The sequence below is a fragment of the Haliotis asinina genome, chromosome 12, assembly GCF_037392515.1.
Source record: "Haliotis asinina isolate JCU_RB_2024 chromosome 12, JCU_Hal_asi_v2, whole genome shotgun sequence".
Classification (NCBI taxonomy): Eukaryota; Metazoa; Mollusca; class Gastropoda; order Lepetellida; family Haliotidae; genus Haliotis; species Haliotis asinina.
The window spans coordinates 50,018,689-50,034,175 of record NC_090291.1 but is presented as its reverse complement, the minus strand read 5'-3'; the positions used below and the strand labels follow the sequence as shown (position 1 = coordinate 50,034,175).

Genomic DNA, 15,487 nt, shown 5'->3' with positions numbered 1-15,487 from the left:
CTACCTATCAATATCTAAATATACATAAACATTTTCTGTAAAAGATTATTATTGGTCAAATTTTGAACAAAGATGGTTCTGATTTCGGATTTTAATTTCAGATGGTCCCATAGAGCCTGGTAGTTCGGGATGATATGCAGTACCTCTTACGGTGTACATTAATGGCATCAAGTTTCAAAATGAATATGAAAACATGTAACTTCTCAGTTAGTAATAAACGTCCAATCTAACGAATACTGACCAGCAAAAGAAACGCAAATGTGGCTTTCTGTCAAGATTTTTTAAAAATAGATGACATCAACATGAACGCTTACTTTTATCAGATTTCATTGTTTCGAAAATTACTTTTCTTTTGCAGTTCAGTATATTACTTATTACTACGGATATGCTCTGGTTATTCCGGTGTTCTCTTTGTTGTTACTCTTGCTGCGCGTCGATTGTCTTTAGTATTTTGTGTCATACGTGTTCATGAACCTTCACTGGCGTCTGACGCTTTCTCCACGTGTATCTGGATGTGCTGGCGGTACGGCTGAACTTAGAACATATCGAACCAACGGTAAGCTGATTTTCACAACGCATAGATTCGTAAATAAGATTATTTGCCAATCGTATTTCTGTCAGCTTTGAATATTAAAAAAATGCATTCGAGCATGCAATGACCTTAACTTTGGTACTTGCTCTCAGTGCTGAAATCGCATAAACCTTCAACAATATTTAACTTCACATATTAAAAATGTACAAAATTTGGCAGCTGCCGTTTTGATCTGAAGCAAGAGTTTGAACTATGAAAAGTTCACTTAGACATTGACACCATTCTTTACGACAACCCTGCTCTTCGAAATAAGAATTATGAAAATATCTTTAATCATGTACATAAATACTTTACACGAAGTAAGCGCTTTGATTAATGATTACTATGTCTTAATATTATTATGTCCATTCATTACGTCCATTCATTATTGTTCATGTTCCTGATGGGAGAGGCGGTAATAAGTTACACACGCCTGTGCCCAATCCTTTTCAACATTGAATATAATAGGTTTAAAAAAACAAACAACACAATTGGACCTTTTCTAGTTACGTCTCTGCACTGATTATAACACAATCGTTGAGAACCATTTATAACCTGTCTATTCATATACTTTATAGGGTGTTTATTGGCATATTATGGAATGGATGTCGGGCTAACATAAAAATTTAATCTTTCTCTGCAATCTGTGTCGCACAAACAAACACAGGGTTTTATTTCCAATGAAAGGTTTTGCAATAATTTTGTCGTTCTTTGTGTGTTACAATTTGATACGGCAGATAAAATGTATCAAATTATCGCATCTGAAAGAAATTGAAGAACACGTGGACTCTCTGTACAGACATCTTGATGAATTAGCTTTTTTGTACGTTATTTGTTTTCTCGGAATTCTAGAAGTTGGTGATTTAAAAATGAAACATTCAACTTTGTGGATGACGACATCTTGTGTATTGAATCGAGCAAAGTTTTGATGTAGCAAAAGATAAAAAAAACGACAGCTATGAAGTTGTATGTTTCATTCTGTGCCGGTTAAAATACTGACCAATGTATTGCTAAGAGAATTGAAAGATATGTATACTGTCTTGAGGTATGTAGCCAATTTAATGGCAGCTCTAAATTTGATTTAAGCCCGAGCACGTAACGTGAGGTTTTAACTAAAACATTTAGAACTATTATTATTCCTTTATATACGTCTGATCTTCCAACACAGTGCGTTTATCTCCATATGTATGTATGTATGTATGTATGTATGTATGTATGTATGTATGTATGTATGTATGTATGTATGTATGTATGTATGTATGTATGTATGTATGTATGTATGTATGTATGTATACTGTGTTGGGAAATCAGAGGTATATAACTTGATTAGATACGTCTGAATGACTGCTTAACCAATCACAATCTAGCATTTGCTGAAGTCATGGCAGAATAGCGGTTTAACAATAATTTGGCGACGTCTCGGTGAGAGAACATGGTTTAATGTATAATCTGACTATTAAAGAACACTTTTAGCGCATATTAAAACCTGTCACGTGTAACTATTTTTCATATGATTAATTGATAACGCATTGAATGTTTGTTTGAGACTGACGATTCTCGGTTGTAGATGTGCCGTACAGATAAACATATAACTAATGTTGTTTCCAGTACGATAGCCATTTTGGCGCACGGTCGTGTACTACATGAATTTCAACGACAGCACTATAAATGAGCATTGTTTTACGCCGCGTGTGGCACCATTCCAACAGTATCAAGATTTGGGATACCAGAAACTGGCTTCAGTTGGGCGCTTGTAATGCATCGAACCCCGACCTCCTGCCTGGCAAGCAAACGCTTTAACCACTAGGCCAACCGTCGCTCGGCAGTATAATTCTACGAAAGGTGACTGATATCTTCTTAGCTGCATATACTGCATATACAGAGCTTTAAATCACCATGCAGGGCGGTGGGGTAGCCTAATTGTTAAAGCGTTCACTCGTCTTAGCCTAACATCCTGGTTCGAATCCCAATATGGGTACAATGTGTGAAACTTATTGCTGATGTCCTCGGCTGCGGGAATATTGCTGCAAGCGTCGTTAAGCTAAACTCGCTAACGCACTTAAATCACCATGCAGATAAGACAGTTACAGTTCGCTTGTACTAGCATGAAATGACATCGTTGAACTTGTTCTATTCCCTGAATATCGAACAATGTGTTAACAAGTTTCAGATTTATAGAGAGAAAAAACACTTCAACATGTTCATTGCTATCCATCACCTTGATGCTAAAGCCGTAACTGCAGTTTGTTGTTCGGTGCCAAACTCAGAAATATTCCAACTATATGACTGAAATCTGTGAGTACTCGAGTCAATCGGACAATCCGAAGGAGCGGCAAGGTAGCCTAGAGGTTAAAGCGTTCCCTCATCACGCCAAAGATTCGGGTTCAATTCCCAATATGGAGACAATGAGTAAAGTCCATTTCTGGTGTCTGCGCTGTAGTTTTGCTGGAATATTGCTATAGACAATAAAAGCAGTGTAAAACCACACTCACTCACGGCCCAGACAACCTTGTGACTGTTATCCTGATCCAGCAGAGAAAGAGAGAGCATACAGCTATTTTACTTATGGTTAAACGTGAACGAAATGAGGTTCTCTTGTGGCGCTGTATATGATACGATTATACATCAAGTTTGTTTTCAGACAATTAACTTTTTGTAAGCGTTTGTAATCTTTGTATAAAATCTAGTTTTCAATTCTGCACACGGATTTACTCTGTTCATTTACTGTCATAACAACCGACGGCATCAGCTACTGTTGTTCTTACTACTTTATAGCCTAGTGGTTTATACAGTTGCTAGTCGCGAGGTCCGTGTTCGAATCCCCTGCCTAATGTGGAGCTTGATCAGGGATTACCCGTCCAGGCATTGTGTGATTATTGATTAGGGTAGCTTAAGCACTCATTCACTAATTCTTCTTGATGTTAAATCTGTAAATGTATGTTCCATGTTGAAATGATCGTTGTCTTGGTAAAACTAGAACCTATGTTTGTATTGTGAGAATCCCTGCCACATGCCCCTCTACATTCGGGTATGCTTAAACATTAGGAGGCCAATGTTATACTTATAGTCATCTATTTCACACATACATGAAACACACATGCCAGACTAAACCTATCGTCACATCGTGTATTGGTGAAGATTTCAAACACACAAACTTTATATGTAACAATTTTACTTGACCTTTACAATACGTCATAGATCCAAGTCCGTGATTTAATGAAGGTGTATTATTATAGGGAAATGTAGCATTTCTGCACTTGACCTTTTCTCTGTCTGTGTACATGATATTCCACTATCAGCACTGATTCCACAACGTAGGCCCGGCGTCGGTGTAGGAGGGAGCAATGGATGGTTCAAATATCGCTTCATTGTTCGGTGGTGCGTTCAAATTATCACCTCAGAATCCAAAATGGCGGCGCACTTGGTATTTAGTGTCCAGTGTGCTATTCTTACTTCTCTTTTATGTTTGTTGTTTAACACCGCGCTCGGCGTTATTATATATGAGTGATGGTGGGTGTGGATAGTTCTGTGTTGGACCAGACAGACCAGTGATTACAAATAATCCACATTTCTGACAGCACCGTTTTCAGTGATTTAGCTTTGATTCAAATCCGAATGTGATATGAATGGTTAAATGTTTGGCTCAACTGATATTCATACATTTTAGGGCTGGGAAAGTAATAGAAATGCTGATTTTCATTGAAATGCTCAAACGTCGGACAAGTAATATCATAAAATTCCTGGTCGGCGGTGAGGTAACGTACTAGTTAGTTGGTCATGTCAAACGCTCGAGTTCTGTTTCCTATACGGGTATACCTGAAGCACTTTCCTTCATATAGGTGGAATATTACTGAGTGCGGGGTAAAACAAAACTCACTGTGTAGCCCAAAGAGAAATATGCTGAAATATTGCTAACACGACCTATTTCTAATAAAACTGTTTTTGAAACAACCCGGATAAACGAACCATGGTGCGTTAAAGTACATCTAACTGTATACTGTGCTCCTCAAACATCATCGCCCGAAAAGAGGGGTTCCGGATTCATGAGGTTTCACTGTATGAAGGTGCCTATCCAATGTGACCCGTTTCGGAATAATGTAGTGAAAATATTACTACTTTGGCTTACCTTGTGAGTATATAATCCAATATGTATCCTAACTGTAAACTCGCGTGTGTTCCTTTCGGTGCGCGAGCAGTTATGAGTTATATTTCGACACAAAATATCTTTCGAATTTTCATCCAGTTTCACAATATCTTTATTTCGAAATGTTTGCTTGTCTCTTTCAGAGAGATACAGCCTGATAATGAATCACTATGGAATTTACATATAAGAGCTGAGGACGATAGGGACTTTAAAACTCTATTGCGAAACATGGGAAGGGTGCATGGGGTAGGGTCTGGGTGTGGACATTCTTTGTAGAGGGTCAAGGTCGAAATGTTTCCACTCAAATCTGCACTTCACACTTTTATAATTATCACATTATCCGTGTTATCATCTTCCTGTCTCACGATTTCTAAATTACCATATCAAAAGGGTACCGTTTTTTTGTTTTTCGTGGGGTTTTTTTGTTAGTTTTTTTTCTTTCTTGCTGTATTTCAGGTATACTAATTGACTAAGGGGTTGAAGAAACACTATTATACTATTCATTTCAGGCTATGTTGTTTGTTTATTGGTTTCATTTTAATTTTGTTAAATTTATTTTTTCTATAAATATAAATCCGTTATAATCCTACTGTTAATGAAATATTTAACTTTTAAATTTTTTTCTCATCATGGATTAATGCTGCATTAGTTTGCTTTTATTTAGTTTTTCCATTTTTTATGTTATTAATTTTCTTCATATGTTCATATTCCTGATTCTAAAAATATTTCACTTGTAATTTATAGTATTTATTATTTCGACGTGTGGTATTTTTAAAGGGTTTTCAAAAACAGTTTTAAATGTATCTACCATATGTTTAAAAATAATACAGTATCCGATAGTGATCAAAAGACTCTAAGGTAGATATATTCAATAGACGTCGATTAATCATGATTATAGTGTATCTCCGACTAGATGCTTCCGTAGAAGAAATATTATATGATTAGACATATTTTATGATTACACCATTTCGTTCCATTGTACAATCGACTCTGCTTTCAGCAGTGATTTCCTATGGACGTTGCTGAAAGGGTTCTGTCGCTCTTATGTCGTAACCGAACACATATATTCTGATGATGGTGAAGGAAATTTCCTAGCTGTTGGAGGATGATTAATCCTTTCACTCAGTTGAACCTCTCAAAGTCGAACGTCGCGATGAAGCAATACCGAGAAATGGGGAATTTCCTAAGCTCGTTTATAACGAGTGCCCGTTACTAAATGCTGTTTAACTACATAAACCCCATGCACAAGCCACGTGAAACTAGGTTCTGGTGTTTGTTATATTTTATAATACCTTTTTAACTCAGTGCGTGTATTGACCGATGGAATTTTTCATATGAAATAGTTCAGCGATTCTGTATCTAATTATGTCAGGAAAATGGGATGTGTATCTAACATGATACACTACAATGACATACTTTACACGTTTCAGTTGTCTAGTGTTTACACTTGTGGGTGACAGAATGACATACACACTTTGTTCTACACCACGAAATAATTATTTGATATGAAGTTTAGCCATGTCTGTTCTGTTTAAATGTTTGTAGGTGTACATGGCTTTAACACATCTATATTCACTCGGATCTCTGAGCAACAGGCAGGCAAACAGATGGACGATGAAATGGGTTTCACTCCCGCCCAAATCGTTTTTCGCATTGTTAGTCCTGTAAATTGCAACGGTTGTTGGATCGTAGAGGCCTTCTAGCGTAAATGCATGTGTTCGAATTCTTACTAAACCCATGGTAGGGAGGGTGCGTGTGTGGTGTGTGTGTGTGTGTGTGTTGTTTTCCTTATGAAATTGTGTTTCTTTCCCTTATTTTTCTCATCCTCCTGTAACATCTGCAAACTGCGTGCGCTACATTGGTGTGTTGATGTATGTAACCCGTATATATCGCTCCGAAGGGATGTATTTAGCGATAGCTGATACAGTGCTCGTTCTGGGAGCGTTATGGTGGCGTAGTCAAATAGATTTCTCACAGACCGACTACTGTCGTGTCACTGTCGATCGAATGTACATTGTATATATGTGTGTTACCATGGGGGATATTTACAAGATGGAGAGTGTCGTGTTGTCTAATTAGTTGGTTTACGTGTAGCTGCGTCGCGTGTATGTTTTGCCATAAATCGTTCTCTCCAACCTCGAATAGCAATCCAAACACTGAAACCAGCGCAGGTAGCGGGTGTCATGGCGATCGAGAGACCCAGATATCTTGTGAGAAGGCTGTGTAAATAGCGCGAATTCCACAAGCTGTGGTCGCAGGTAAGTGATAGCTGATATACCTGTACACAGAGAATGCCCAGGATGGGAGGCGTTTGAGCTTCAATCCCACAGTATTGTACTCTTAGGAAGCGGACATTTAGATCGTTCGGGGTGAGAATAAATCACCATTATGCAGGTTCGAATGTTGTTTGAAAGCACATATATTTGTCATTGTAAATTCTCATACATTGTCAAGGCGTGCAGACACATGCGACAGAAAAAATATTGTGATACATTGCAACAGTATACAAATGCAATTACTGAAAACAGACAAAAAAATTGAGATTGTTAAATATCTGACATTTAATAGTGATAACAATGTAAAAATGACAACATGATATATGAATTCAAAATGCACAATATACACTATGAAATGATTAATCCAGGCGTTGTGTTTGTCATGACACATCCGACATCCACTAAAATGAAATGAACACTTGAAACTAAAAATGTCATTGTCAAAGTTGTCAAGTTGCCAAGATGAGCACACGGGGATACAGACAGGGGGTCCTAGATCACAACAGGATGAATTGGAGTCGGCAATGTCACATTCACAGAGACGATATTCATGTCCATGTTCAATAGCACTATGTTGTGAGTTGGGGTCACGATTCCAACAGCTTGGCGAAGCTAGATGGTAGTGCAGCTCCAACATTAATAAATAACCCTTTCAATACGTTCAGTTCTTTGGTCAGAAGATCAACTTTCTTTTGCAGTCTCTCGTTCTCTCCAACAAGGCTGTTAACACGACCCTCTGTCTGTTTCTGCTTTTCCTTCGCCTTTGCACGGGATTTCCTCACTGCGATATTGTTCCTCGCCCTTTTCTCTATATACTCTTCCGTACCTTTGGGTAACTGACGTTTCCGGGAGTTCCCTTTTCCACTTGAGGATCGTCCTGCTCCCGGGCTTCCGGCCTGACTGGAGGATGACACGGTTGGAGAAGCCAAGTTCGTGAGTGGTGTGAAGGTAGTTCCCTCACTGCAGGCACTGTATCCCGTCTTCTCCGTCTTGATCGTCTGGTCCCATATAGTCTGGGAATCCTCCGATCCCGATGCTAGCTGCTCGAACTCAGGCATACAGACAGTTGGATACGCGGTAGAAGACGCCTGTCCAAGTGCCACGAAGTCCGTTTGAACCGGACTTGTCAGTTCTGTTTTCACGACCTGGGCGTGTTGCTGTGAAGCCAGGGTGGTATCTGAGGATAGTACGTTAATATTTGCAGATGAGTTATTCAGATATGCTGAGATATCGAAAGATAGTTCATGGGCTGGATCCAGCTCAAACAACAGTTTTTCGTCAAATGTCAAACCACTTGCACAGTTTTTCGAAACCTCACCTTTACTGGCTTCGATAAGAGGCGTGTCGTACATCTGGAGTGTATCCATAATTTCTCCTACGCTCGGACATGGTGATCCAGGGAAAGCGTCTGTAAAAGACGGAATCTGGAAGGCAGAGTGTAGGGAATCTATCTTGGCGGTTAACGACAACACAACACGTGTAGTCAACTACAGCTTCTTAAGGCTCGACTTAGTCTTAATGTCAGGTTTACTCTCAGAGTAAAATTCGTTGAATGGTGTGACGTTTGCCTGTCGGCCCTTATATACACACCGGCAGCCACTTCACCAAGAATGCAGATTCATACGCCATTAAACCACATAAACATTTCACGCCGTTGTCAGTTCATTATATACCAACAGGCGTAAGTCAAAATATCCAAGTATTGTAACGCGATGGCTTATTGGCACACATAATGGTTGAAAATGCATAAATTACACTTACCGGCTTTTGAACTATATTTTGCGCGAAAGGATAAAGTATTCCCCAGCCGTGTGCGTGTTGCTAACTTTAGCACTTTACGTCAATTTCCAATTTTACCACTGATCATAAAAATAGAAATGACGCGAGCTCGCAGCAAGCAGTGACGTGCATAGGGAACCCTCTCCGTCGAGTCTTGCGCAATAGGGTGGCAATTTAATTCTCGTGTTGTTTATTTAATTAAATGTTGGTTGATTTGAAGTGCATATTTTATTTATAGTTTATACCATTGAAACACATATTTTTCAAAGAATAATTTTAGTTTCAAAATTGTACCAGTAATATCATTGAACGGTGGAAAATTCCCACAGCTACACCGGGAGAAAGCCGGTTGTCGATTCTGATTGGCTAACCAAAACGATTGCATCAGGTTTCTAAATTTAGATAGCTCCTCCGACATTTTACCAGTTTGTGTAGAAGAAGACGAAGAAATGGAGTAATTAGACTATCAACCGTAGGTCAGACGTTTTCAAGCAGTGCTTGTTAAGCACAGGTGTGAATTTTAACACTTTTCTCGTTTTCAATGTTGTATTATTTATTATTTAGCCCATAGCGTTCCGCCTTTGCTCGCGCATCATTGTTGAAATGTCAGAGTGTGAGCCTAGCGTTGATCACGTCAGTTGTACGCTGTGCTACCAATATAGCTGGCGACGCAGTCACCTCTGATGCAGTGGGTTTAATAACACATTTCATGGATTCAGGGAAAGAATGATGTTGCTAACAGCGATTTTTGTATGGGTGTGTAGGGTGTATTACACACACAGGTCATTCTGCCATGTTGTTTGCTCGTTATGAACGTCATGTTGTGAGTACAGCAAATCAGCTGATACGGAAGGCCTCCTCCGGTCTAGGTGCAAACTGATTTCACTGGCATAATTCTCAGATACTCCTTTTTTAAAGCTGATTTCGCATCAATCAATGAATTAAAGACACCAGTCTGTATAATATATTTCCATAAAACCCATTTCTGTATTCTACTTTAATATATTATTTCCCAGTACATATGCGGTGGCATGTATGTCAATTTCATGTCAAACGAGGAAGTCCTAAAAATGCGTGTATGAAGGAGATATTTACTACCATCAACGACAACAAACAAACCAACCGTTTCAGATAGTTAACAATCCATGTACTGTACACGTTGTGCAGGGACTGTCATGAAAATAAGTAAGTGGTGTAGTCATCAAACGTGTTTGTAGGTGTTTCTTGTTTAACACTGCATGCAGCACATGGTCTGTCGATTGTCAAGTCATGTCAAGTTAGTCCATTGTTGGTATAGTGAACATCTGCCTGTTCAAACATAGTAAGTATTAAGATGACACATGTCTGACATGTCATTGAACCTGATACCCCAATCCAATTGGTTGCCACCTTTAACATATTTATTGATATTTTGCTATTTCATCTGTAATTTTTACAAAGGTTGTTTTATTTCAGTTAAGGAGATCATTTTTGAAATAATTTTTTGTCATAGGAACCGTTCATAATTTATGGCTGTGGGGTTGCGGTTGGGTGTGCACCCTTTGTTTTACTGGGGAAGTAGGGGAAGGGGGTTACTTTGAATTTGTACTCATGTACTAGGGGAGCCAGCAATATTATATGTATTGATCACTTTGTTCATAATACTGTGAGGGGGTCACTGACATGGTACATGCTATTCCATATCAATCATCATCTTTCTCTTTCTCTCTTCCTCTCCCCCCCACCACCCACCAACCACCACCAATTATGAAAGGTCACTTCACTGGCAATATTATATTGTTATTGTCTGCATATATGTAATTTTATGGAATATCAACTTAGCTGATATTTGACTATAACAGTTAACAGTTTTGACAGGTTTATGAACACAAATGACTATAGTGCCTGTATGTAGTTTTTACTGTTCACAGTTAGGTATGAAGTTAGCATATATTATAAGTGTTCAAATGGTGACCTATGTATGAGACAGAGGTGTCCGAAGTAATACACATTGAAAAAATATCATTTATTTTCATAGTATAGAAGGTACCAGGAGACAGTTCAGAGATCAAATTTTCTTGATATACATAAATATTGAAATGTCATGAAATATCAGGTGCAGAATAGATCATTTATCATAATAAATCAACATGAGGATAACTTTGATCAGAATCTTTTTAACATTCAGTTTCAGCTGTATTGTCTTCCTCACAGTCCGGGAACCACATTCATTTCTCCACAGCCTCTTCGTGCATTCCTTAAGCCACAAATAAAGCAGTCTAGATTTACTCAGAATTCCCTAACTCACTGGGGCTCCTTTTCAGTTTAAATGGAGTGTATTTGTTACTATCAAAATTATATGTATTAAGGGACTAAGCGTTGGTCTGTTGGTGCGATTAAAGAATACGTTCGCCACTGAATTTTGTAACTATTGTGCCACAATGTTTACCTTATGATACCAATAATCCTTTCCTCGGATACTGAAAGGGTTAGGGTTCGGGTGGATAGGGGTCAGGGTTAGATGAGGTTAACGTGGCCAACACATTAAAACGGCTCCTGACAGTTTAGTTTCGGTAAAGAAATATCAGTTAATCACATCAAGAGTGTTGGTTTGGTGAACACGCTATTAGAGAACTTATAATTATTATTATATGTATATAAAATTAAGTTAAGGTAAGGGTTAAGGAAAGTACGCTTAGTGAGAAAGGTACACTCCAAGACATGAGGAACAAGACACCGAACGCGCGGTTTGGGGTTAACCTCAGTCGATAGCAGTACGGTCCAGGGGAAGTAACTCATACATAGGCGTCCTTTGACCTAGTTTTCGTCGTCCGCGAACCACAACTACAAGTGGAGATTTAACACTCACCGAATTGTCATGACTGTTTTGGTTTTTTTCTCTCGTATCATTTTGCAGCTGACACGTACGGCGATATGATAATTCGATCCGACAGCTTTGATGTGAATGTAGCGTACAACCTTTGGCTTAATGCCATGATCTTAACATGTGAGGAGCATACGTAATATAGCGCCTTCTAAAAGTTTTAATTTGCGAGACCGAGAAAATAATTCTGAAACCAGAGAGTTGAGTGAATGTTGACAGGTTTTGTAGGGGCAACACTGTTTAAATTAGAGATGGTATGGGGTGAAATGAAGCTTATTACCCTTCTTAGTAAAGGTGAATACTGTATGCCGAAACAGGTATTCTAACCCAAATATAACAATGATTTATGTATCGTTTCGCAATCATGGTTTAGTCCAGGCTTGACCTTCGTTATTTTTTTTTTCATTCATAAGAAGACTTACTGAGCTGAAAGTTCAAAATTCTGTTTATCATCCCAAACCGTGTTCCCCTGGTGCTAGTGTGATAACAAACGATGTCTCCTATGAGATATCGTTTTGACATGAGCTCTTATACAATGCTATTACAACGCTGTGAGGTCATGAATCCGTTGAGTCGAGTTGGGTTTTACGTCACAATGGTACTGTTCCAGCATTATAGTGATGAGAACCCGATGACGTCACAGTGCTACGACATCGCTGCACCGCGAATCTGATGGCAGTACCGTGTTCAATTATGTATAAGTAATAATGTCCTCGTCAAGCCGCAGATATCTGTATCTTCATCAACTTGTGTAGATATAACTGATATCAGAATATATTTCGGTGAGTTTCGCTATTGTATTTAACCACCAACTGTGAAGATTACTTAAGCTATGATATAGGGAAGCTCAAGTGACATTCAGTAATTCTAACTCATTCGGTCTGTTAGCCCTTTGATTATAATTTGCTTCATTGTCCTACATGGAGGAGACGTGATAAGAGCTGCTTAAACCTAAACTTACTCCCCACTAACTTAGGGTCAACGAAAGGATAATAACAGGACGAACAAAGAGGCCTTGTTCAGGAAGTATCGATAATGCCACTGTTAGCGTACATGCCTACACAGAATATTTTAACTGTTTGATCTTGTGGTGTAGAATTTCTGGCATTGTCTAATGACAGTCGGTGTCAGGGTAATTCAGCAGTTTCTATAATTGTAACCACGACGTATCCTCACAGCCTTAAGACGCACATAGCCATGCATCCAATTTGTCTATTCAGGATGATCTACTACATTTTGACTTGTTGCATATTTTGGTTCTTTCTTCTGATCCTTTTGTACTATATAGAAAGGTAGCATTCTGACATTTCATACGCTTCAAATACGTATGTTTTACCACTTTATTTGGAACAAATCACTATATTCTGTTTATTTTTAGGTTGTGCCCTCCATTGCAATCCATATAGTACCCACCTCTGCTCGTAGAACAGCAAACCCACACTCAGCAACAATGGCTCCCAAACGTACAATGCTTAACTCATCAGACATGGAGGGCACGGATGAGGAGGAATATGAGGCCAAGAGGTCGAGGAAGATCGATAAGAGAGGGCCGGAGGAGTATCGCAAGCGACGTGACCGGAACAACGTCGCTGTGAGGAAGAGCCGTGACAAGAGCAGGTTCAAGGCCAAAGAGACGATGGAGAAGGTGTCCCGTCTGAGAAACGAAAACGAGCAGCTGGAACAGAAAGTGAAGATCCTCACTAAGGAACTGAGCGTTCTGAAAGATCTTTTCCTGGCACACGCGGGTACTGTCGCCGAAGGAAACTGCAACGTAGCTAGCAACCACGCCGTACAGAACGATCACAAGTATTCAATGGATGTGAAGCAAGAATAAAATGGACACACCTATTCTATGAACATGGGAGCTCCCACAGTATGTTATCACTGTCGCGGGAGAGTCCATTGTGAAGAATACAGAGTGTAGTTCTGGTTGAATGTGTAAATATGACTGAATGACTGGGGCGGAGTACTGTTTCTGATATTCTTCTACTAGTATTTGTACACTGTGTCGTGCATTGTTTTGTATTATCTTGAATATGAAAATTCAACATTTCATTGTCTCAGTAGTGCTCTGATGCCGTCATCAATGTTTTAAAAATATTGGGGTTGAAAACTGATTTATATAATGGACAATTTATCACAAGAAATGAAAAGTGAAAGTAACTTACCGAAATATGTTATTTATACTTATATTATTTATATGTGTTAAACACCTCATGGGCCTTTGGTATTTACAGTAGACATCACCCATCTAGCTTTCGATTCAAATCATTTTTCATATTGTTTTTTTGTAATTTAGCACTGACCCTGTAATGTGTTTTATATGTTTCTTGTACCACAGTCAGATATCGTCCTTCGAAGACGTAAGCAAAACCTATGAAGCATGTTCATAATCAAGGGTTGCAGATGGTGTGATGGGTTGTCGGAGACATGTCGTTGTGTCCGCCTATGGAGTTGGTCATGTATCATTCGGTGAAATAAATCATTTTCTTATTTACCTATGTTTTTCGTTTTGTTGTTCGAAGGTAACTCCGTAAATCCCTACTTGTGACGGTTCAGAATATGTATCCATTTGTGCCCGGCGTCCTCGGATTCGGGAGTAGGTGTGGTTTATTCATTTCATCCCAGCCATATTGTTTGGACCTATATGTGCCTGTTGTGTCAGTCACGGTATTATGTGGTCCAAGTTGGATTCTAGACCGCTGTCATATAGCTGGTGTATTACTGAGTGACTACTTGGCTGCCGTTTCTGAACGCAGTGGCGATTAACACATATATACAGTCCCGTTTGCAATCCGATATTAGATATTTTGTTGCATGATCGTAAATATTGACAGGAAGTGAATCATTACATTTGTCTTCAGATCCTGATACATTCACTTGCTGACCACTCTCTTGTGGCTACGTGTTGATGCTTTTAGTGCTGTGCAAATGTGGATAGGAAATGGGTGAGGAAAACTATGCGGAACAGTCAATATCTCATTACAGCGACGAGTCAAAACCAATTCTCAAACATATCAATTGTTTTTACTTGCATAGCCACCGACTGTGGTTCAGGAGCTAGATTTTCGAAGCTTTCTTAAGATAGTCGTATGTTAATGTATACCAAGAATAATGAGTTAAGCGCCAGCCTATTTCAAAACTAAGATGTGAAGCTGTGGAAATGTTAAGCTGAACCAACTGGGAAGACCAATCTACATTTAGAGAAGGTTCATCTGGTAACTGTTTTAGGGATATCATAATCATTTGTATTTACAATTAAAAGAAATATTCTTACAGATATGATGACACTGCCGTTTACATCAAATATCTTTTCCTCTTGTGCTCATACAATATTTCAAACTATCAACAGCATATAGAGGGGTTGATGGACACAAGGGGGCGATCGATTTTGCATTCTCACCTGTATATTCCATACAAGAAAGTTCCATGTGCGACTGCAAGAGCGCCTTGTGTATCGTAGGCCTGCACAAGCGAAGTTCGCTGGGCAACAAATACCGTTGAAACTGCCTGCACACGATCACACGTCGCCTTACCAACGGATCTTGGTCACGTCGCTTGATTCGAAGGACGTCGAAACAATGTTTGACGCAGGTATTTATTCAAAAGACGTCCATGTCTTCAAACTGAGTAATTTCAGTCGATTTCGGACAATTCTGGTAGTCAGCTGAACGTCTTTTGAAAAGGCTCTTGGGTTTGTTAAGATATAGGATGGGTTCCTCTGGTCTCAGTAGGCTTTTCACATCATGTGTCTGTCCGTTTTGCTCTGTACTGTTGTGAAGTTTAATACAAATCTTCCGCAATCCGTGCTTGTCGAAGGAGGCGCCTAACAAGATCGGGTTGTCAGCCTGACA

The 15,487-nt window shown here is 39.1% G+C and overlaps 2 protein-coding genes across 2 annotated transcripts; one reads left to right on the top strand and one right to left on the bottom strand.

The window, feature by feature from the left end:
- Positions 1–7,252: 7,252 nt before the first annotated feature.
- Positions 7,253–8,545, bottom strand: LOC137258910 (CCAAT/enhancer-binding protein beta-like). The gene is made up of 2 exons (XM_067796603.1): positions 8,310–8,545; positions 7,253–8,168 (listed from the first exon to the last, which is right to left on the bottom strand). Exons 1-2 carry the CDS (start codon positions 8,356–8,358, stop codon positions 7,579–7,581), a joined length of 639 nt encoding a protein of 212 aa, XP_067652704.1. The 5' UTR covers positions 8,359–8,545; the 3' UTR covers positions 7,253–7,578.
- A 572-nt stretch (positions 8,546–9,117) lies between these two features.
- LOC137258909 (CCAAT/enhancer-binding protein gamma-like) lies at positions 9,118–14,130 on the top strand. The gene is made up of 2 exons (XM_067796602.1): positions 9,118–9,281; positions 13,012–14,130. Exon 2 carries the CDS (start codon positions 13,084–13,086, stop codon positions 13,465–13,467), a length of 384 nt encoding a protein of 127 aa, XP_067652703.1. The 5' UTR covers positions 9,118–9,281; positions 13,012–13,083; the 3' UTR covers positions 13,468–14,130.
- The last annotated feature ends 1,357 nt before the right edge of the window (positions 14,131–15,487 follow it).

Coding starts and splice junctions, on each gene's coding strand:
- LOC137258909 (XM_067796602.1), top strand. CDS start 13,084: ATGGCTCCCAAACGTACAATGCTTAACTCATCAGACATGGAGGGCACG.
- LOC137258910 (XM_067796603.1), bottom strand. CDS start 8,358: ATGGATACACTCCAGATGTACGACACGCCTCTTATCGAAGCCAGTAAA. Junction 8,169..8,309: donor TCTTATCGAAGCCAGTAAAG/GTGAGGTTTCGA, acceptor TACTATCCTCAG/ATACCACCCTGGCTTCACAG.